The sequence below is a fragment of the Strix aluco genome, chromosome 5 (genome assembly GCF_031877795.1).
Source record: "Strix aluco isolate bStrAlu1 chromosome 5, bStrAlu1.hap1, whole genome shotgun sequence".
In the NCBI taxonomy this organism is placed as follows: Eukaryota; Metazoa; Chordata; class Aves; order Strigiformes; family Strigidae; genus Strix; species Strix aluco.
In genome coordinates this window covers 15577172-15601248 of record NC_133935.1, presented here as the reverse complement: position 1 = coordinate 15601248, position 24077 = coordinate 15577172, and the positions used below count along the sequence as shown (strand labels likewise).

The window sequence follows — 24077 nt, the reverse complement described above, 5'->3', positions numbered from 1 at the left end:
ATCAGTGAATTTTTTTCCTCAATTCTTCATTTAGCCCTGTTGAATTTAGGCATAAACTTAAAATGTGTAAATAATCTTATATTAAAAAAAAAAAATGTTGTAGGCTTTTTATACTCTGTGAAATGGGGTGTTCAGAATCCAGATCAGGCGCTGTACTCTCATTTTCAGGATGTGTCCGCCCATTACCTCAGAAGTGAGCTCTGGAAATCTCTGGTCTGAGCACTAGATATTTCAAAAGCAACAGAGTAGAAAATTCCTCCTCAAAAGCCTGAGCATGGGAGGTCCCGAGCTGTACCCTTGATTCCTGCTAGTGGCAGAGGAAACTGATAGCACTCAGTGATGATTGTACAGGCCTCTTCCTTATGAGGCAGCTCTGCATATCAGGGCTCCACATTTCCTCTTCAGCAGCTGATCACAGACACTTAGTGCATTGCAGACACCATCAGAGACACCTAACACTGAACAGGGAACAAAGCTGAGATGATGCTTTAGGTACTTAGGATGGTACCAGCCATTGTTAGCAGAAGCCTTGAATTTGGATCTTGACAGCTGTTGCAGTTTTTATTTCATCAGACTGGATCCAGAAAAAATCACATTGCTTTTAGTGCCAGAATAATACTGGTTATCAGAGTTTTCTCCTCTTGGTAAGCAGATGTAGACACTGGTTTTGCCCTCACTTTCCTCACTCCGTGAAGGGCAGGACTGACTTGAAGGCAGCAGAGCTACGTGGTCACGAGTGGGAGCAGGGTGAGAGCCTGCCTGAGCTGGGTGGCAGCACGTGGTGGCTGGGAGGACAAGCAAATGTGGGCCTGTAGAGGCATCTAGTGGCTACCTAGGCAAATTACAGGCTCCACGCTTGGAGACAGCCTCCGCCCAGTTTCCCAAAGCCAGGAGCATGAAGTAGGCTCCAGTGTGTCGGGCTCTGTGGAGACACAGTGCTCTCTTTTTTTCCTTTCATTTCTAGGCTCTCCCCTATGTGGCTCTTTTAATAGTGATGTTGTTCTTCATCTACGCCGTGATCGGGATGCAGGTAAGTGATGCTAAAGAGCTCATCTGTGTCTATCTTCTCCTGTTAGAGTTTTTGGAACTGACTTACAAAGTAACTAGATCAATGTGTGGTTGTAGGGGCTTACAAGAATGTTTTCACCCATTAAGGTAAGACAGCAGCTAACTTTGGTTGGAAAACATTGTCTGCCTATCCACTTCCAACAGGAGCACAACACACTCCAGGAAAAAAAAAAAGAAAAGCCACAACTCATTTAATGGCAGAATGCAATATGCAAACAGTAAAAGGACTCATTGGTTCAAAGTAGTTGTTTCAGTGGGCTTATGGCCATGCTGCACTGAACAAACCCAATTTTTCTTTCCCATCACTTTCACACTGGCGTAACTTCCGCTGAGTTGTAAAGAGCAGCTTTTGATTTCCACCTGTGAAGGTAAATATGGGATCAAACCCATCGTACTGACACTCTATGCTTGTGCTAGTTCTTCAGGAAGCTGCATCAGTACAATTTTCTATTCAGTTTGCAAAATTAACTTGGAACCAGCCTGAGCATTCACCTATGCGAGGAACTGTTGTTGCATACAGACCAGTGAAGAAAGGATGTGATATAGGCCCAGCCTGGGACAGTCTCAGCCTCATTTGCTGTGCTGCTTTTCAAACTAAGCTTCACTTTCCACTTCAGTGTTAATTAAAGATCTCAGACAAGTCAGCCACCTGGGACCAGAGACCAAAGTATAGAAAGGCATGGCATAATTGCTTCCAGAGGTCTTCAAACGTGACAGTCTTCTTGGTTTCACAATGCCGACAGAATTTGTAACAAAATTCATCTGACCTCTGTGACCTTGTTTTAATTTATTTCCTGTTATTATAATCATATCTTTTCATAGACTCCATCTGCCCTGCCCCAGTTTGAAAAATAAAACTCACCTTTTTTTGAATTATCACAGGTTATCTCAATTGCCCCCAGTAATTACAGCTGTCATTTATTCTACTAGGCTAATACTGTAAACTTGACAGTTTTGCCTTTGATACCTAATGAGCTCAAATGGCCAAGATCTTACAGGATTACCTGTGCGATACAGGAAAATCACTTGAGACTATTACACTAGTGTTATGTAGCTACACAAAGCATTAAAAATGGCTTCTAAGCACCCATGCAGATGGGGTCTACAATGATCAGGGCACTGCCAGGGCTAGATGTTTTATTCTGTAATTCTATTCCCTTTTCTGTCAGCTAGTTCTAAGTTGGCTATTTAAGCCTTGGCTTACATTCAAGCCTCTGTTTAAATCATCTCAGCAGCCTGAAGATCATACATCTGTCTTTCACATTGATCTAGATTACTAGATCGCTTTCTGCCCTCCTGTCTTCCAATGAGAAAACCAACTTTTCTCATCTAACCTCTTTGCTTGGAGCCCACAGACCTATTATCATCACTTTTTGTCCAAATGGCATCTCAGACATTTTGTGTGCTGCTCTCTTGAACCTGCTGACACATAGAGTTCCCTCTCTATGGGAACACGTAGGAAGGAAAATCTTTCCTCACTCCATTAAGCAGCTACCTTGAAAGATTAGATGTACCAGAGCTGATGAAAATATAAGAATTTCCCATATAAAGGAGACCTACCACTTTATCTCAGCTACTGCCCTGACTTGGAGCGTAACAACATTCAAGCCTCGCTACCTAATGTGCTCAAGTGGAAAAATCCAAACTGATGCTGATAGATGAAGCCACTCACATCATGGCCCAGGAGGCACAGACTGGAGAGGCCGTAAGAGAGGAACCTCTACCTACAGGTCCTCATAGGTGCCTGATGCAAGGCACCCATAGTAGCTGCCACCAGTGCCTCGTGTGTGAGAGGAACTGCAAGGTTGAAAGGAAAATCAGACTTCCAGCATGGGAAGTTCCCTTGCCTACGCTTGGCTGAAATGAAAAATATGGGCTGCCTCAGCTCAAACTGCCTCTGAGCATTTAAACTGTCCTCCTGCTCCTCCTGAGTGCAGCTGGGGCTGTCACTGCTACCCGTGGCGTGGGGGCGGTTGGGGCTGGGAAGGCCCACATGTCCATGAGGCACCCTGCAGAAAGCCACCATGTACAGACCCTCCCTCCCACCTGCCATGGCCTCCCCACCATTGTCCCTGTGCTTCATTTCACATCGTTGTTTCTCTTGGGGTGTTAATTATTGGTGACATTTGCTTGAAAAGAAGCTCCATGTTCTCTCAGAGCTGCTCTGTTCCTGCTGCTTGTTTTGGCTACAAGATTACAGCTCTTGGTCCTTGAGATCTCTGTCACGTTGCTATCGATGGGGAATAAATAGTCCTGACTGACTATGCTGTGCAGAGACCTTTTTGCCAGGCAAGGTTTGTTAAGCTCTCCGTCCCAGTGCCCGAAAGTACCAAAGCTATATCAGACTTTTTCAAAGAAGCCTGAAATTCTGCTGCACTGAGGACTTCACATCCAAGGACAGACCCCTACAAGGGTTTGGTGATCATTGCAGGCTCTGTGCTATGACTGGATGAACTAGTTGGTGCAGCAGTGATTGGCTGGGCATGGAAGGAAGCTGTAAGCCATCCTTGTCTGGGCAAATCTAGTCATTATCTTCACACTGCTGCACTCTGGGGGAGCGGGAGGAGGGGGCCTGGAACACCTGCTGATGACAAGCATGACTACTAGAAGGGCAGGCATTTGGATAATCTCCAGATCCAAGGCAACGTACTTTACATTGTTTTGGGAAGATCCAAGGCACCCCACAGAGTTGGAAGCTCACAGCTTTGCAGCTGCTGGTCTTTTGCTACAATTTCCTCCTGGTGAAGACAGATAAGCAATGAAGGAAGGAGCCTTCTTTGAGCTGGACCCCCTCCCCATATGAGTACCTGTTAAAATAAGGCATCATGTATTCACAGCCTATGAAATAAAGAAGGCTGTCTTGTTTTAACAGAAAATGCCTCTTGTTACAAAATGAGTGCTTTTCTGGTGATAAAGTACAAGCAAGGGAGGCAACAGCAAATATGAAAGACCTGTGGAAACAGTTTTTTTAAGAGAGGAACAGATTATGTTAAATATCAGAGTCAGGGTGAGGCCAAGAAGAGCTACAGGTGACAAGAGATTTGGGGATTTTGCAGGGCTAACCTGAAAAGACCTTTGCTTTCTGCCAGGTGTTTGGTAAAATTGCGCTGAACGATACCACAGAAATCAACCGCAACAACAACTTCCAGACCTTCCCCCAGGCAGTGCTGCTGCTTTTCAGGTGGGTGTCTGACAGCTCTGGATTGTGTCAGTCTGGGAGCACGATTCCTCTGCTCTTGGGCACAGTTTACCTCCTTCTACTGTGTCATGCTCACGAGGTGAGTAGAAACATGTTGTCCCTTAGCGGGGGAGCCTAGAAGTTACGTCAGATGAAACGACTAGTCCCTTAAGCTTTGTACCCTGCCAGCTGACACTGGCCAACACTCAGTGCTGGGGAGGGAGGCAAGTCCTCCTACTCAGAAAGAAGGTAGCCAGTTTTCAGTGCTCTCAAATGTTGATATGCATCACAAACTCCTCCCTCCGTTCAAACCTAGCCAGTATGACTTCCAGCTTATTTTAGCAGGGAAAGGGACATGAACTCCCACTCATGCTTTGGCACGGCCCTGCCCAGCTGAGCTCAGCACATCATCCTGCTCCAGCTGTGGCCAGATGTGCTGGCACCAGGGAGGGGTGCTGACAAGGTGGGGAGTTGGCACGAATTCAACTCTCTCTCCTCATTTTCAAGGAGTTTTTTCATGCAATCTATAGCCATGTCATACACATCTTGATGACTCTGGCTGGTTGGAACATAACAGCCCCATACCCAGACTAGCCAAAGACAGTGTATGTCAAAGCTCAGTCATCAGCCTAACTTGCTCTTAACTGACCTCAGTGGCAAAACTCCCATTAATGTTCATGGGAGCAGGAACAGGTTGCTAATGTGTCAGTCCTTGTCACATCAAAGGTCACTGCTGTCTTCCTTTGCCCTTTGCCATGCCTAGGTGTGCCACTGGTGAGGCCTGGCAGGAAATCATGCTGGCATGTCTCCCAGACAAGAAGTGTGACCCAGAGTCGGAGCCAGCCAACTCCACCGAAGCCGATCACTCTTGTGGCAGCAGCTTTGCCGTCTTCTATTTCATCAGCTTCTACATGCTCTGTGCCTTCCTGGTGAGTCCACCCCAGCAATCAAAACCTGCCCTCAGACTGGGCCCCTGCCTCCCCAGACATCAGCACTGCACAGCAGAAGAATGATCTCAAAGAGAGAAAATCTCCCCATGGGGTTTTTCCCAGCAGCACCCTTTCAGTGACAACACCCCCTTGATCACTGCCATTTCTTCCTCCCTCCAGCTCTGGGGGATGCTCTGCTTCCAATCCCAATCCTTTGTGCACAGCAAAGGAGCGCTCTTTCCCCCTCCCCCTCGATGAGAAAACCAAATTAGCGTGTTGTGGGCTGTGCTGAGGCTAGCAACGCCTCAGCCACACTTCCCACCTTCCCTCCTACCTTCCTTCTGGCTGCTGAGCAGGTTTTTCCTCCCCTGCCAGCAGCAATGACTGTGAGAATACACATATCCCACTTGCATCTGCTCTGTGTTGGCAATGCAGCATTGCTCAGAGCGACAGCACATGCTCTGCAGCTGGCATCAGTGCGCAAAACTCTCCCAGTGAACAGCAGCAACATTTTAAAAGTTTTGGTCTTGGGCCAGAAGAAAGGACTTTTATCTCAGCCCCACTGCCTGTAGAGGACAAATCCCAGGTTCTCCCACCACTATCCCATTCTGCCAGGCAACGACACAGGTAAATAAAAAGCCATCACAGAACGTCTAAGCGTTCTGCAAACTTGGGCCTCATCCATTTAGTAGGGAAGAGAAAAATGTGACCAGCTGAGAATATCCAGCCTCTGGGATCTTCCCATTTAAACTGGGGGGCTGGCATGGGGGAACAGAGAAATCACTCCCATTTACTTCCTAATTTTGTAAATCCAAATCCAGACCTTAAATGGAGAACCCAGTGAAGTCTACTGTTACCTGCCTCATCCGTCAAGTCATCTCTTTCCTTGTTTGCAGATCATCAATCTTTTTGTAGCTGTTATAATGGATAACTTTGATTACCTGACACGGGACTGGTCCATTTTAGGACCACACCACCTGGATGAGTTTAAAAGGATCTGGGCAGAGTATGACCCTGAAGCCAAGTAAGTAACCCAGCCTGGATATCAGAGCTCCCAGGGAGAACAGGCCCGCTATTTTCTGTTCGCTAGACCCAGTGCAGTAAGTGCCCTGTTCCCCCTTCAGGAACACTTTTTTTTCTGCAAAAATCCTAAAATAGATACCTTCACAAAGTATCTGGTGGTGAATCCATAAGCCAGCAGTGCAAGGATACACAAAAAAGTCTCATCATTTAAGCTGAACAACCTGGCAGGACATTGGAGATGTAGACTGTTTAGGGAGGGGAAGCAGGAGGTTAATCAAAGGAGGTTATAAGGTTGGTTTATTGTTGCATGTGTTAGGGATATTGAGCTGTGGCTCTTCTATTTGACTTTCTACTCACAGCAGAGCTGCTGTGCTCAAATCTCCATTTTGTCATAAGTCATATAGGCCCATCACAACCTGTACCTTCACATGGCTGCGTTACATTGTCTGCAAGGTTATTCACATCAGCAGACTTGCAGGGATTTAAAGTTACACAAGAACAACTCACACAAGGGCTTAACTGACATTCAGTATTATATGCTCTGTTTGACACATGCTTAGGCTTAAAGTGCATTTAGATCCCTTTGGCATTACAGTACAGTTGACAATTGTAATTGCAAAGCCCCCTTCATAATGCAAAAACTGTGGAAAGAAATCTTGGCGTAAACTAAAAGCAGATCACTTTAGGAGACATAGTGTCAAGATTAATTTGGGCTCCTGTTCTGCAATACGTGAAGCCATGTCACATTATCAGAGTGATACATAAATTGAAACCCTTCTTCCCATCCGTGGTGACTTCCCAGAGAGACTTTTAATATGGATAGGGCATAAGCACAGAATTCTAATAAATACACTGTTTGCTAACAAAACAGATGCTACTATTTGTGCTTGTTTGAAGGTAGGACTGCAGTGACTGAAGCCATATAATAGATAGCCTCTCAGTCCAGATGACATCCTGTTCCTTCCCATCTATAAAAGAGAAGCTCTTTTTTTTGTCTTCCCTGTCCATGTCCCATGCTTGAAGCACCACCTCTGGCTCTGATAGGTCTCCTCCCTCCATGAGAGAATTTGTCTTTTGAGATGCCATTTACAGAACTTAAAAGAAACCCACCTGCTGCTATGGAGGAAGTTCAGCACTTTGTTCTGCACAGGCTCCAGTGACAGCCCAAAGCATAAACAAGTATCAAAAGACAGTGGCTTGGGGCTATTTATATGGGAGGTAAAGTGCCAGGAAAAATGAGAGCTGTTGAACCTCTGTGCCTGCTATAGCCCTAAGACTAACAAGTAAGGAAGCAGCCATAGATTTTGAGCAAGTCAGTGGTGGGAGGACAACCCAAATTGTCCATTCATGCACTATTTGACTGAAGTCAGTTCTTGCAAGTATTGACTCGTGTATGACGGACAGCTGGCTTTTTAGTAGGAGTTGTACGAGTGCTGGGCAAATCCTGAGGAATGCACGGAATGCAAGACGCCTGAAATAATACCTGAAGCTGTGTCCAGGCTACAGGGAGTGCAGTGTGGGGCCATAGAGATCTCAGTGATACTTCTAGCTGCATCCGCACTCTGCAGGCGAATCAGCAGGTTGCCCCACACTGAGGATGCGACCCTCACTGTGCTTTCTTCTTTAGGGGACGGATCAAACACTTGGATGTGGTGACACTGCTCCGACGGATCCAGCCCCCCCTGGGCTTCGGGAAGCTCTGCCCTCACCGGGTGGCTTGCAAAGTAAGGCACGCTGCGGCTGGGGGAAAGGCCGGGGCAGGAGAGGCGGCCTGTGCGGCCCCACTGTGGCAACAGCATGGGTTTGAACTGCCCCTCCCTGACTGCCTTGCCGCCCCTCCCTGGCTCCTCTGGGCAGTGACAACCTAGCTGAGGGCTGGGGGTCACCCCCAGGTGGGGTGTCCTCTAGTCAGAAGCATCAGCACACTGCCAGCCCTCTCTCGAGCTGGGAGAGAACATCCATGCTAACTACAGCCCTCAAATACCGAGTGCTGAATCAACCACACATATGTCTGTAGTATCAAACACATATCCCAAGAGAGATTAGGACAGACAGAAATAACAGGGCAAGTATCTCTGAGACTTTCTTTGGACTAAGCAGTGCACCAGAAACCTAGTGTTACCTCTCATTCTTCCTTAAATAACTGACAGATACTAAACAGCAAAGTGAGCGTGGTATTAAAATACACAAAGGGCAAGGACAGATTTTCTGTGAAAATGTCTCACTCATTTCTTTGGTGGTGAGACTCCAGCTATGAAAAAGGACTCTCTCTAGTGAATAATGACATGTTTATGACCTTTATGCTTCCTTCACTTGAAGTTCTTTGTTCATCTCCTTGCAAGTCCCAGAGTTTGTACATGACACTTGTATTTATATCAGTCTCAGAGCAAAATACAAAGCCTGGGGCCTGTACACAGAAATCTAAGACTTCTGTCGCCTACTGCCGATCCCTTTCAGTCTGCTGTCTAGCAATTGTTTGTTGTCTCGACCTGGTTCAAATCCCCCAGTCTATGATTGCAGTAGTAGTGATGGGGGATGACATGCTTTCCTCCAATCTGGTACTGAACTGGGCCTGTTGCATGAAAGTGGCAGAAGACAGAACTCGAACAAAATCAGCCCCTGAAAGCATAGTTCAAACCAAGTCCCTGGTGTCTCTTACCTCCTGAGACAGAAGTGAGGACATACGATCTGGTGACTCTGCTACATCAGACATTCAGTCGTTGATCTCACTGAAGTTCACCCTGCAGCTGCAACAGTATTCAGCACTCACTCTCTGTCCTACGTGGGTTTACAGTATTACTGCAAGGCAGACACAGCCTTGTTCTTGTGGGAGACTTTAACTTCCCAGACATCTGCTGGAAATACAACACGGCAGAGCGGGACCAGTCCCAGAGATTCCTGGAATGTATGGAAGATAACTTCCTGACAGAGCTGGTGAGTGAACCAACCAGAGAAGGTACCCTGCTGGATCTCCTCTTTGTGAACAGAGAAGGACTGGTGGATGATGTGGCTGTCAGAGGCCAACTAGGGCACAGCAATCATGAAATAAGAGAGTTCTCTATTCTTAGAGAAGCCAGGAGAGGGGGCAGCAGAACTGACATCCTGGACTTCCAAAGGGCTGACTTTGACTTGTTTAGCCACCTGCTTGACAGAATCCCTTGGGAGACAGTCCTGAAGGGTATAGGGGTCCAGGAAGGCTGGACAGTCTTTAAGAAGAAAGTCTTAATGACACAGGAGGAGGCTGTCCCCAGGTGCTGTAAGAGAAGCCAGCGCCAGAGAAGACCACCCTGGCTAAGCAGGGAGCTTTGGCTGCAACTCAGGGAGAAAAAGAGAGTTTACAGCCTTTGGAAGAAGGGGCTAGCCACCCACAATGATTACAAAGATGCTGTGAGGCTATGCAGGGTGGAAATCAGGAGGTCTAAAGCCCAGCTAGAAATTAATCTGGTTTCAGCAGTCAAGGATAACAAGAAATGTTTCTATAAGTACATCAACAGCAAAAGAAAGACCAGGGAGAGCCTCCATCCCCTGCTAGACGCAGGAGGAAACATGGTAACAAGTGATGAGGAAAAGGCTGAGGTGCTTAATGCCTTCTTTGCCTCAGTCTTTAATAACAAGACTAGTTGTAGTGAGGGAATCCAGGCTCCTCAGCCAGAAGACAGAGACTGGGAGAACGACCTCCCCACGATCCAGGAGGAGATTGGGGACAATCCAGGCAGACACAGGGGAGTCAGTGACCTGCTGCATCACACAGACACACACAAGTCTATGGGACCGGATGGGATACCCGAGGGTGCTGAAGGAGCTGGCTGGGGTGCTCGCCAAGCCGCTTTCCATCATTTACCAGCAGTCCTGGCCGACCGGGGAGGTCCCGACAGATTGGAAATCGGCCAATGTGACACCCATATATAAGAAGGTTCGGAAGGATGATCCGGGAAATTACAGGCCTGTCAGCTTGACTTCGGTGCCTGGGAAGCTGATGGAGCAGCTCATCCTGAGTACCATCATACAACACATGCGGGACAACCAGATGATCAGGCCCAGTCAGCACGGGTTTATGAAAGGCAGGTCCTGCTTGACAAACCTCATCTCCTTCTACGACAGGGCGACCTGCTTATTGGATGAGGGAAAGCTGTGGATGTTGTCTATCTTGACTTTAGTAAGGCCTTTGACACCATTTCCCACAGCATTCTCCTGGTGAAACTGGTTGCTTGTGGCTTGGATGGGCACACGCTTCGCTGGGTAAAAAACTGGCTGGATGGCCGGGCCCAAAGAGTTGTGGTGAACGGAGTTAAATCCGGTTGGCGGCCGGTCACGAGTGGTGTCCCCCAGGGCTCGGTTTTGGGGCCAGTCCTGTTTAACATCTTTATTGATGATCTAGACGAGGGGATCAAGTGCACCCTCAGTAAGTTTGCAGATGACACCAAGTTGGGTGGGAGTGTTGATCTGCTCGAGGGTAAGGAGGCTCTGCAGAGAGATCTGGACAGGCTGGAGCGATGGGCTAAGGCCAACTGTAGGAGCTTCAATAAGGCCAAATGCCGGGTGCTGCGCTTCGGCCACAACAACCCCCAGCAGCGCTACAGGCTTGGGGAGGAGTGGCTGGAGAGCTGCCAGTCAGAGAGGGACCTGGGGGTGTTGATTGACAGCCGGCTGAACATGAGCCAGCAGTGTGCCCAGGTGGCCAAGAAGGCCAATGGCATCCTGGCTTGTATCAGCAACAGCGTGGCCAGCAGGGACAGGGAAGGGATCTTACCCCTGTACTCGGCCCTGGTGAGGCCACACCTCGGTTACTGTGTTCAGTTTTGGGCCCCTCACTACAAAAAGGACATTGAATTACTCAAGCGTGTCCAGAGAAGGGCAATGAAGCTGGTGCAGGGTCTGGAGCACATGTCGTACGGGGAGTGGCTGAGGGAACTGGGGTTGTTTAGTCTGGAGAAGAGGAGGCTGAGGGGAGACCTCATCGCCCTCTACAACTACATTAAAGGAGGTTGCAGAGAGCTGGGGATGAGTCTCTTTAACCAAGTAATAAGTGATAGAACAAGAGGGAATGGCCTCAAGTTGCGCCAGGGAAGGTTTAGACTGGATATTAGGAAGTACTTCTTTACAGAACGGGTTGTTAGGCGTTGGAATGGGCTGCCCAGGGCAGTGGTGGAGTCCCCATCCCTGGAGGTGTTTAAGAGTTGGATTGACATAGCGCTTAGAGATATGGTGTAGTTGAGAATGGTCAGTGTTAGGTTAATGGTTGGACTAGATGGTCTTCAAGGTCTTTTCCAACCTAGATGATTCTGTGATTCTGTTTTAAAAGGGAGAGGGGGAATAGTTGGATAAAGAAGACTGGCTTTCAGGTTCATTAATCCCCTATCTTTAAGCCTGTCACTTGAAAGATTCTGGCTCTCTGTTTATATACATTTGCACCAGGCACAGCTTTAGTGCAGGTGAGTTTGCAAGTGCCTCACAAGGTATAAAGAAATCAGTTTTCTCTTCACAAGAAAAATGGTGTCATTTAAAAGCCAAATGGTTTTGGGACTGGAACACATCTCTGTCCATGTGGGCAATAATACACTGTGGGCAAATGCCTACTGGCCACTGGGGAAAACAAAGGTTAGAAAGTGGCAGCCACACTGAAGAAAACAGAGTATCTAGCAATGGGAGAGAGACCCCAGGGCAAGCAAACCATGGTTGGGACCATCAGTGGAAATGATAAGTACTTTTATAATTGTGTAACTAAATCCACAGGCCATGGATACTCACATAAGAGGGGTGGCAGGTGTGGAGGGCATCATGAGGTCATAAGGAAGAGCATGCTTCAAGTCCATGTGTTGGCAGTATGATTGTTTTCTTTCTTCTCCTTACTCCACAGCGCCTTGTCTCCATGAATATGCCACTGAACAGTGATGGGACTGTCATGTTCAATGCCACTCTCTTTGCATTGGTCAGAACAGCACTGAGGATCAAGACAGAAGGTAAGAAGCTTGCTAACTGCAAGGCTACAAAGGTAGCTGAGTGGTATTCACACCTAAGTGTGCTGAGCTGGAATACAACAGTAAGGACATCTTGTGTAAAATTATCCCAGTTACTCATATGCAGCACATGGTACAAAAAGCAATGTAAAGATGTTTGGAGGAATAATATCTTCTAGGGAGAGAACAGTGTTTCCAGTTACCTAGAAAGCTGGTGCTTCCCATGGTATCATCTCAGATTATTGATCATGTTCTTTACAATGGTCTCAAAGTTAAAAGTTTTAGATCAGTGTCTGCTCAAATAGCCATCAGGGGAAGGAAAAGAAGCCTCCCCTTGTGCAAACTGGCTGCAGAGCTGGGCCACTCTTTGACTACTGTTACCACTGATCTTCTAATCCAAGGGAGGCAAAAGAGTTTGGACTCGAGGGTCTCACTTCTCTAAAACTCCCCCTGTGCTTCCATTAGCATGAGTTAACATCACATTGTAGTGACAGTGAAGTTGTAGGCCTAAAGGCGGATGAGAAGCAAACGGGCTGTTAATAGCTTTCCATAGGCCAGCAGGTATAGTTGGGGAAAGCAGGCAGGATTTTGGGCTCAGCTTGTCCCCTTTGTTGCACTCTGTTGCCTGCTGTAATGAAAGATATTGGTCCTGAGTCAAAACCTGGCTTCATGTGTTGATGAGATGGTCTAAAAGAGCATGCAGGTCTATGATTCACAGCTAGACATCTCTGCCTCAGGAGTAGCTGCATTACATTTCAGGCATAGGAAAGCAGAGACAAGCAGAACCCTAGCTTGCTGTGCCAGGATTACACTGATAGTTGAGCTAAAAAAAAAGAAAGTGGTAAAATTTAAAAATTATATTAAGGCCTTGAATGTTGTGCTAAACAAAATTTGACTGCAGCCAAAGAGGCTCTCCTGAGGAAAAAGCCAACCACAACCCCTGTAGGACATCTTGTATCTTATGAAATAGAGACCCTAAAAGGACTCAGTGTTCTTGTCCATCTTAGCCTCAAACTCTGAGAGTCATTGCCAGTGAACTCCTAGGAAATCACCTAAAGCCTCAAACTGCTTCCTTGCTTTCTTGCCTTAGCTACATCATTAACCATTAGCTACAACATTAACCACATCTTGTAAGTGGTTAGGGCAGGACTTTGGAATTAGTCCTCCTGAGTCAGATTTCTGCCTTTGATGCTGTCCACCTATTTCATCCTCAGCAAGTTACTCGGTGTCCCTAACTTCACTGCATCCTATTAAGAGAGCTACTGCCATGCAGAGCCCTGTGCAGCACACTGAGGAGCCTTAATGCTGGGGAGCAATAAGAAAATCTGCAGGAACAGCACCTTTAGGAGGACAAGAGAGTGGTTTCGTACACCTAGAGAGAGAAGAAAGCTTCAATTATAAAGGGTTTGAATGTACATAAATCAAGAAATAAAATTGAAGCTGAGTCGTTTAGGAGGAAATGGGTATCAAGAAGGAAAGGATATAAACCAAATCTGCTCCACTCGCTCTCAGAGGGGTAGTGTGGCTTGATTAACATCTCATTTAGCTCAGAGCCTTTTGGAGGAACATATAAAATCTAAGTTCAGACAGTTACATAAAAGGCTTGTTATTGCCTATGCTGTTCTTCAGACAACAAACACAAGTATCCTCGGACAGGCCTCTGAGTTGGATAGTGAAAGCCTTACACATGCCTCTAGGGCCTTGTCACAGCACTATGCAGGCTCTCCAGGGCAGACTCTTGGCACCGTGTGAAGAACTTGATGTCTGCTGGGAGGCAGGAATTGCAACAGGTAATTCTTGGGAAGTGCAGCAAGCAGGCCCAGGTCTTCAGATTTCTAGATGCATCTTTACCACCAATTATTTGTGTTCCACAAGCTTTAGTTTCCCATTAACTGACCTCTATTCTCATCATATTCAGTCTTCACTGGATCTCAATTAAAATCTGAAGTGTTAGATGAGATTGTTGCTTTTTGGGATCAAGTAGCACCATGGTTGTGTTGTTTCTGGCTGTTGCAGACTATCAGTCAGTAACACATAGTTATCTCCTACCCTGAGATAACTATGCATTTTTAGGAAGAAGACCTCTTGTTCTGAGGGGGCTTTAGCAATGGTCAGAGCATCTCTGCCCCAAACTTTCCACTACTGAAAAAGCTCTGGTATTTTTCTCCCAAGATTGCCATGCCAGACATGAAATTGCTCCTCTGCAGGGTCCATTTAATTCCTGTCTCTGATGATTTTCACCCTGCAGGTAACCTGGAGCAAGCCAACGAAGAGCTGAGAGCAATAATTAAGAAAATCTGGAAGCGCACCAGTATGAAGCTGCTGGACCAGGTGGTGCCCCCCGCAGGTGGTGAGTGTAGGATCTTGTCCCAGAGTCTGAATCTCTCTGTCTTCTTCCCCACCTGACATGTCCTGCTGCACCTCATGATCATTAGGTGGAATATGGGGGACAAGCTTTCTTCTACAAGCTGTTACCTGTATTTCATCAGGCTGAGATCTGTTTCTGCCTGTACTAACGTGAATACCCTGTTCTTACTGCTGAGAAATCAGGGAAGGAAGAAAAGGTGCATAAATAGGAGTTAGAAACCTTTATTTCTAGATCTTGTCCCAGTTTGATTGTAGGCATTTGCTCCCCTGGACATTACCTGGTGCTTGCTAGGGGCAAAGGAAGCGGGCAGAGCTAAGTAGCTCCAATGGAGGATGATGTGAGCTTTATCTGACTGCATAAGAGATATGGCCTTACACTCAAGTTAAGGTTGCAGCCCCATCTCATAACCCCTTCATATTTAGCAAAACTACCTTTACTACAGCATATAACTCCTTTTTTACTCATGTAACTGCTTTCTGCTATGATACCTGTCAAAGACTCATGTACCTAGGGACATTCCTCAGCCAGTCTGAACTGGTGTAACAGATTGCTGTGGGTGTCTATGCAGCGTCCCTGGTAGAGTGTAATTACTAGGCTTCTTGGGACCCCAGGTAAATGGGCATCCAGTGTGGCCTTCACTGACCTTCCAGGGGCTATAGCACGAAACAGCACTTGGCAGTTAGTTAACAGTTGCAGCCAGATCCTGAACCTTGCTCAGCCTGCTCTGAAGTCAGTGGACCATGTCTTATTAAATTTTCAGTGGGTTTGGAGAAGGGAGGAGAGTTACCTGGAAACTAAAAAGTTAGTGCACATTTTGGCTGACTGACAGTTTGTATTGAGTGAGAATACAGCAATGACTGCATTTCTGGGGAAAGGTGATCATTTTGGTTCACTCACACCCATGCTAGGCACAACCAGACACAATTTCAGTGCGGAGAAGGGTCACATCAGGTCTGGGATGGGTGGTCAGTCAGATGCTGTTGGTGAGCCCAGACTCTGAGTATATATTACCCCAGGCTATCATAAGACAGAGCAGCATGCATTGACCCAGACTGGGAGGCTGCTGCTATAGTAAGATCCTGTGTGGTAAACCAATACAATATCAGAGACTGCAAAGGTGGGAGGCACTTCACCATAAACAGTGTACATCCAGAGATGCATAGCTATAGGGGTTCTCTGCCAGCAGAGCCTGTCTATCCAAATGCCATGTGCACCTCTCCTCCTGACTGCATGCAGCAAGCTCTGGCTGTGGAGCAATCCCTTCCTTCAGCCCTGCATCCTGATGCCATAAAAAGCAGAGATGTACTGTGGTGCCTAGGGTTTCTGCTGCGAATCGCAAGGCTCACGTTAGCAAATACACTATTTAAAATCAGTTGCTTATTCAATTTTATTTTTAATAACCCTTTGCAGATGACGAGGTGACCGTCGGAAAGTTCTACGCCACTTTCCTGATTCAGGAGTATTTCCGGAAGTTCAAGAAACGTAAAGAACAGGGACTGGTGGGCAAGCCCTCCCAGCGCAACGCCCTCTCCTTGCAGGTGACAAGCGGGAATAGGATGAACAGGGGTGGTAAAGTAGAGGCATTTGACCCCACTTTCCTCTCGACCATTCTGGGGGCTGTAATGGGCTATCCCCACTGGAAAGGAGCTTGTAGACCCCTTGAATTACCACATCAATACTTTTGGATATACACATATGTACCACAGGCCACACCTCTTAGCTCTGGAGGTGGAAGGCACAAGTGAGGTATATCCAGAGTTTATCAATCTGCTAGTAATATTTGAAATCTGGGTTCCTTTTAGACAACTAGTATGAAGTGTCCAGCAGAGATTTGCTTATTACCAGATTCATTTTACCCTTTCTGAGGGGAGTAACTCTAACAGGGTCAGGGAGAGCATGTTGCCAAGAGGCAAAATCAGTTAGAGCAAAAAGCACGCCTGGTTGCCAAGGCCATCCAACGGGCAGGGCATCAGGCTCTAAAACCTGGGATCTCTTCACCACTGTGCTAAATGTTCACTGGGTGGGACTACCAAGCTGTGTGAAAGAATGAGAAAGCTGCATTTACTGTACAAGCAGCACCATTTATGTCCCTCAAGAGTACAGTAAGGACAAAGGGTGACTCTGGAGTTCCAGCAGGCTAAAAAGTGCTGTGACACAGGCACAGACACAGACTGAGGTCTCAGCATATCCACAGCTTACTTCCCTGGATGGACTCCCTGGAACGTATTCCAGTCATCAAGGGGTTTGAGGACTGTCCAGGTCCAGATGCCAGAAGTTTAGCTATTAAATCCATATTTAAGCTGCTGATTAAAAAGGCGAGACTTTCAGAGGCACGGAGTACGTGGTTCAGCTGGAACTGTGGCTGCTCTAGGGCTTCTGGTTGTGGATCTGAGAATCCAAAGTTGAAAGCATGCAGACTTGCTTAGTCAAGCCTGTGGGTTTATGTCTATGTCGTGTTGTGATGAAGCCAGGGGACTAGCAATAAACATTCCTGGGTTGGATTGCGAAGTTTCTCCCTCTCTAAGCTGGAGATGAAAGAACAGAATTTGTTGGTGTTTTTCTAGAAGCTGGGGATGCTACATTATGTAAAAGGGCTTCACCGTGTTTAGGAAGAAATAGCACTGCGTTTATTTCTCCTGTACCCACTCGGAGATATGAAGCTCTATAGTTTGCTGTTTTGCAGGCTGGTCTGCGCACACTTCACGACATTGGGCCAGAGATCCGACGAGCAATTTCTGGAGACCTGACAGCTGAAGAAGAGCTAGATAAGGCCATGAAAGAAGCTGTTTCTGCTGCCTCTGAAGATGATATCTTCCGGGTAGGTGCTGAACAAATTTGCAAGCTGAGACTAGACCAGTGGCTGAGCTCAGAATGCTACCTCCTCTTTTATGCATTCTATATTTCAGCTGGTCTGTCCTTCTTGTTTTCTAGACCCTACTAAAAAACAGAGTGGTGGATTCAGGGTGCCAAGTCCCAAGATCTTTGCACAGTTTTTATCCCATTTTCTTCTCAAAGGAAGTTTCCCTCATAAAACCTAAATAAAATCAGAATGAGAATGGCCAAAGAGTCTGAAGAACAGATTTGTTCAGCCACCTTAGAGTCTGCAGAGTAGCAGCCAGGCACACTTCAGTGTTTTGTTTACTCCTCCTTTCAGTGGCACAAGTAGCATCCTTCCAAAAAGAACACCTAAACCCAATAGAGCTCCTGTGGAAGGAGGAAATTTTCTGAACAAGTTACCTAAATCTTCTCTTTCTTATTTCATTCCTATTTCTTGCAATAGTCTCCTCTGGTAATATTTCCTCTCCTTTGGCATTTTCCTTATAGAAAGATGCTGTCAGTCCCTTTTACCACTCATCATATAAACCATATAAATCATAACTGGCTCATTAAATCTTTCTTCATTTGTTCCTCCAGGTGATTAATAGTTTCTGGTGCTCTTCTCAAATTCCCTCTCGTGTCTAAATGTTTCTTTGCAACTGCACTGTGAAAACCAGAGAGCAGTTACCTGGTTCTTGCATCCCTACCCAGTGCTGCACTCCCAAGACTGGTAGGAGGTGTAGAGACACTTTTTCCTCACCTATGCACCTGGCCTGTCCTCTTTTAGGAAGCCTGTCCTCTATTTTAGGAAGCTAAAGCGTGTACCTAGTCTGACAGAGAAGTCCATGCACTATCCTCTGGAAGAGCACCAGTGCCATCATGCACACTTTGGTCCTCACACTTGGGTCTTCTCACTCATGAAGGGAAAATCATTCCTATTTTTCTGACAGAGAGCCGGAGGCTTGTTTGGAAACCATGTCAGCTACTACCAAAGTGATGGCAGGAGTGCGTTCCCCCAGACATTCACCACCCAGCGACCTTTGCACATCAATAAATCTGGCAACAACCAGGGAGATACCGAGTCTCCATCTCATGAGAAGCTGGTGGACTCCACCTTCACTCCCAGCAGCTACTCGTCTTCAGGGTCCAATGCCAACATCAACAATGCCAACAACACTGCCCTGTGCCGTTTCCCCAGCCCACCCAGCTACCCAAGCACTGTCAGCACAGTGGAAGGCCATGGAACCCCCTTGTCACCCACCATACGTGTGCAGGAGGCTCCTTGGAAACTACCTTCCAAAAGGTAAGCTTCACAGCAGAGCGAGTCAATGGACCAGGTATAGGAACATGCATGCAAACACCAGAGCACTGCTGCCGAGCTGAAGTCACCCACCAGACATTGCCCAGCCTGCAGCCTGGATTGAGCCTTCTGGTTCTCCACTTGTGCCAAAACCCACAGTACAACAGATATGCATCAGTTGACCACTGCAAAGAAGCAGCACTCTTACTGACCAATACACTTGATTTCTTTGGGCTTTATCATGAAGAAACCTTTGTTAGAACCAAAAGGAGTCTTATTTATCCCTCCTTCACCACAGGGAGGGGTTTTATCAACTGGTAACTGAAAGAGACTGCAATTTATCTCTTAAGCACCCGATAGGGAGTTTTGTGGAAGTCAGTGGTTTTTCATTCAGTGGGTCACATCCCTACAGAGGTCACCAAAGGCATTCTGGGTGGAGGAAGGCAAGGTTTTCAGAAATGCAACACTGTGCAAAGCAAAGAAAATCCCCTTCTCTGGACACCTTTCAGGATGTCTACACACAGATGACTAATATGAAAGGAGTATCATTTTTATTGTGGGGCAGGGGGGGTAACCCTTTCAGTAACAGGAGGAAGGAGCTGGAAAATTTTTTTCAGTGCAGAGTGTGGACAATGTGAAAAGGTGGAGAAATGCTGCCCCTGCAAAGGACAAATAGAACAATAAGACAAGAGAAATTCAGTGGGTACAGAACTGCCCAAGTAAAAAGTCCAGTGGTTTTTCTATTTTGTGCCTTCCTGAGGGAGGCCACAGGAGTTGCACAACATATGTTACCATCTACCCTCCTCCTTGCTGACTAGTGCTGATGTGACACTGCTAACATGGTGTTCTTTTCTCTCCTTGCTTCCTCGGACACCTTCCTTGAATTAGGACGCATTACTACGAAACACTGGGACGGTACGTGTTCTCCCTCATGCTCTAATGCTCTCTGGGTGTAAGACCCATTGTTCGTCCCATTGAAAGTCCAAATCCCCATTAATACCGAATATAAGAGCTTCTTTTTGGTGTCAGTAGGGCTGAAAAAGAGGTAATGATCACCACGACATCTCCAGAAAATACTCCCAACTCAGGGCTTTTCTGCCCACAGTCAGGTAGTGATGCATGGACTGTTTCTAGCTGGTTTCTATATTTGGAGGGTTTTTTTAGTTTCTAGATGGGCTCACACATCTAGACACTCTCTGGTCACAGCACAGTAAAGTACACCCTGGTGCGTTAATACAAAAATTGTGTATGGTTTTGGCTGAACACAGACTGTTGAATAAGGGGAGCTGCCATGTACTGATCTTCTTCCTTCTGCACCTTAGCAGATTTACTTGCCTCCCATCTCAGGAGAAAGGTCACTTAAGCACTGTCCTACAGGCTGGTTTATACCATGCATATGCACATTTCTCCCAATGCTTTTTACTTAAACCAAATAATAAAATAATGTTTCCTATCCAATCCCCAAAAGATGAAAAAAAAAAAAAACTGCCACACTGCTCTCTTCTGTAAATGCTAGTAACAGACTGACATTGGCTCCAATACCTCCATGTCAGTATCTCAAAGATTCACACTACCATCAGAGTTTACTTTACTCCTCAGAAAACACAAACTCAGAATTAAGTGAAGTATGAGGGCTGAGATGTGAAACAGAGGGACAAAGATGAGGCAAGCGGGGAATTAAGGGCTGTCACACTTAAGGGGTTGAACAGATCCTGCTGAATTCAGTAGAAGTACTCTGCGGTTAGTGATGAGAAAAAGGGGATGGAAGATGGAAAAGACAGAAAGGAACAAGAGCGTGAACAGGAGGAAGAGGGGAGAGATGGTGCAGAGTAATGGATTTAGGAGGCAGAGACCATACACCACTGAGCTGAGAGGATTACTGTTAGTGTCTAGGAGGCTTCTCTGAAATTCGTAACCAAGGCTTTTGCAACAAGGGAAAAAGCTGTATTTCCAAGAGCCCATCTCAGATTTTACTTCAAGTTCAGTGAGTTATATCTTTGGAAATGTGGTCAGTGTGATGTGCATATTTATAGAGTACATGTAGTCACAAATGACAATAATATGTTTACAGTATTGTTCAGCATTGATTTAAGAAACTCTTCCTCTGAAAGAGGACACAGACAAAGGTTGTTGCTTTGTATTTGTGAACTCTGCAGCTCTGTTCAGTCATTGATTTTTCTATGATAGCTCTTCAGCATTATAATAAACTGAGACAGATGGAGCCTGTCATTCTTGTCTTTTTAACAGGTTGTCTTTACCATCTCCATATCTTGACTTGTCTTTTTTGCTCATTAGCTCCAGTTCCAGAGACAGCCAGCTGGCAATTGTTTGCCAAGAGGAAGTGTCTCAGGATGAGACTTATGATGAAAATTTGAATGAAGACATTGAGTACTGTAGTGAACCAAGTCTGCTCTCTACCGAAATGTGAGCTTTGCAGCTTTAGTCAAGATGTTCGGGTGGTTCTTTAATTAAGGGGGAGAGGTGGGAAGAGGTAACAAGAGATTTTTCTACAAATATTTCAATTTATGGGATAAGGCCAGAGGTCTTTAGTCAGAGAACTCAGATATCAGAAAATAATTTTAAAAAATTAAGTTCAGCACTGAGAAGTAACATTGAAAAGGATATCTTTCACCTAGGATTTTCCTTCTCCTCTGAATGAGACATCTGGATCTGCAGGGCCTCCCCCCACATTCACTTCTATCATCTAACATTCCCAGATCTCATCTTTAGAGCATTCTCTGTCTCATGGTCTCTTGTTACTGCTCCTGGAACAGTTACAGCTTGAAGCTAGCTCGCTATTGCATCCATTTGACAGCATGATCTTCCTGGCTTCCCTGCTGGAAGAGGGGTTATTCTGTCCAATATCGGCTGCTTTTGTAGAATCCCTCTGTTCTCCTTTACAGGCTCGCATACCAAGATGATGAAAACAGACAACTTACTCCACCAGAAAACAACAAAGGAGAGGACACCCGGCATTCTCCGAAGAAAGGGTTTCTGTGCTCCTCAGCACTAGGTAACCTCCCAGCACGACATGCAGGCTGTGCTCTCCTCTGCCTCAACTGAGTTCTCACATCTTGCTGGAGGAATCCCAGCATGTGTGGGCATGGGTGTTGCTGTTTGCTGCATTTAGCTCATGAGACCAGGAATCCCACGGCATGCATATGATCCTGATCATGCACATGACTCTACTGACTTTATGCTCAGTCAATAGATGAATCTGTGGCTGTTTGGATAGTCCTTGTGATCTGTTTGATTAAGCCCTCCCGTGAATTAGGGGAGTTTATTAGTGCGATGTAGACTCTCCAAACAATCACCAGGGAGTCACCGAATGGGCGAGCCTTGAGTATATGGTGTTCTGTTCTGTGTGTGTTCAGCAGGGAGAAAGGAGAGGTTGTCTTCTGTCCACTATGAGGAAAACAGTGAATTTCAGATTAAGTTAATACAATACAAATTTGCTTTCTGCTTTAATTGTACCTGGAGATTTTCAATTGCTCGAGTGTGCAGACTATGCTCAGGTGAAATCCATGAATCACAAGATTTTATGAAAGTAGCAGGACAAATGTGGGAGTCTGAAAGAAAATGAGCTCTTTTATGTAGAATATTTTTCAGCCTTTTTCCTGAGTACTGGTGTGGAGAAAAAGGACATCTGGGGGAGAAACTAAAACGAATCTTGTACATAAAATATATTCTTACAAAACAAAAATGACAGATGAGGTAGTATAATGTTTAAAGTGAGGCTACTGAGTCTTCACTCAAATCCTTCAGGATGCTTGTACAATTGAGTATTTTAAAAGCATTTATTTTGTTTCAAAACTTAAAATATTAGGCAATGACAATTCCTATATCTATCTGTAAGGCCAAATTAGCAGTAAGTCCTTGATACAGTGCTTCATTAACTACATTCTAGTGTATATTTATACAGTGCTGTCATACTCAGGAAATACATTTTATCTGCATTGTGGCATTCATTCTCTGGGTTAGGGCCTTTTCTCAACAAATAAATATTATAGATACTTACTATTTTCAGAATTCTAATTTTCTTTCCTTCTTTAGAAAAATGTCAAGAGGATCAAGAAGTCCACAAAATATTTTAGTGTGCTGTGCAGCTCTATCTTTAATACTGGATTTGCCATTCTTTAGAAGTAAAGCCTGGCACTTGTTCATAAACATGCTTCACAGTACTTTTAAATTCCTGCATAGGGAGCACCTTTCTCATATTTACAGTAGTAAAGTTTAATTTTATAGCAAGTAAACAATGCAACTGTTTCAACAGTTCCCCCTGAAATCTTTTTTTTTTTTTTCAAGAGAAAAAAGCTTTTTTCTCTTCCCTTCTTTCCAAATTTTGAAAATGCTTCATGTCTTCTATTCACCAGTGAATTCAACCATTGATTAATTCACTTCCACTTGACATTGCTATAGACACAGCCTCATAAACTGTGGTATGTCTGGCAGCTAAGGGACACAGATCACATGCAAGCGGGAGGCCGATGTCACCTGAGCAGCCTCATGTCCCCTCCTGCATGTTGTGTACAGCCAAGCACAGCACCAGAGCCTCAGCTGCCATCATCAGTCCCGCTGCAGGCTTTACCTGAACCAGAGAGGTCTGAGAACACTTCCGCTGCTTAGGAGGGAAATCAGCTGCATGGTATCTATTAGGACAGTGTTTTAAAAGAGGAAAAGTAAAAATCATCATCCAGAATTTTATCTTGCAGCTTGCTTAGAAGGTAGTGCTACTTGGTCCATGATGGTGACTGCTTTTTCTAAATACTATTGCTTTGGAAAGGACAAAGTGTTGAGGGAAAGTGGACAGAGCCTGAAATGTGGGTGTCTTTGCTGTATCACCAGTGGGACTGCACTAAAAGAAATTGAAAACAGATTACCTGTAGTGTATTATGACTGATAGACACAGCTGTGTGTGATTGCTGTTTCAGGTCGAAGAGCATCTTTTCACTTAGAGTGTCTGAAAAGACAGAAGAACCAGGGCGTAGATGTTTCGCAGAAGACAGTTCTGCCTTTGCATCTGGTACATCATCAGGTAAGCACTAATAACTACAAAGGGCCCAGCAATATAACTGAGACCTACCATCTGCAGTGCCCCCACATTGTATCCCAACCAACTTTTTAAAGACCATTTGGGATAGTTTCTCACCCATATCAAAGGTTCAATTCTTAGAAATTGTATTTGCCATCATGCTCATTCCTGCTTTCAGGATTTTTAATCATTCCCAGAAGAATGCTACAGGAACACATCCTTTTGAGTCAGCAGAGTTATCATTTTTTGATGTCCATGAAAGAGTAAAATAAAAAGCTAGCTAAAAGATAAAAATAGCTGCCCAAATTGCATGCCGCAGTGCAGTTACACTGGCTTTGATGGTAGTATATATAGGAATAAAATGTTCAGGGTCTACTTTCATGTTAATTAAAGGTAACCAGTAAC

General features: G+C 45.6%; 1 protein-coding gene across 14 annotated transcripts in view; it reads left to right on the top strand.

The window, feature by feature from the left end:
• CACNA1C (calcium voltage-gated channel subunit alpha1 C) overlaps positions 1 to 24077 on the top strand; it is a 498259-nt gene that overhangs the window by 463723 nt on the left and 10459 nt on the right. For 8 of the 14 annotated variants that reach the window (XM_074826100.1, XM_074826102.1, XM_074826108.1 and 5 more), the window contains 14 exons: positions 965 to 1030; positions 4158 to 4249; positions 5010 to 5175; positions 6072 to 6199; positions 7826 to 7922; positions 12056 to 12158; positions 14404 to 14505; positions 15934 to 16061; positions 17192 to 17341; positions 18291 to 18643; positions 19529 to 19555; positions 20936 to 21064; positions 21544 to 21653; positions 23572 to 23675. In XM_074826100.1, coding sequence (XP_074682201.1) covers positions 965 to 1030; positions 4158 to 4249; positions 5010 to 5175; positions 6072 to 6199; positions 7826 to 7922; positions 12056 to 12158; positions 14404 to 14505; positions 15934 to 16061; positions 17192 to 17341; positions 18291 to 18643; positions 19529 to 19555; positions 20936 to 21064; positions 21544 to 21653; positions 23572 to 23675 — 1755 coding nt within the window. The remainder of the gene's footprint in view (positions 1 to 964; positions 1031 to 4157; positions 4250 to 5009; positions 5176 to 6071; positions 6200 to 7825; positions 7923 to 12055; positions 12159 to 14403; positions 14506 to 15933; positions 16062 to 17191; positions 17342 to 18290; positions 18644 to 19528; positions 19556 to 20935; positions 21065 to 21543; positions 21654 to 23571; positions 23676 to 24077) is intronic. The other 6 variants (XM_074826113.1, XM_074826103.1, XM_074826109.1 and 3 more) reach the window with 2 other exon arrangements.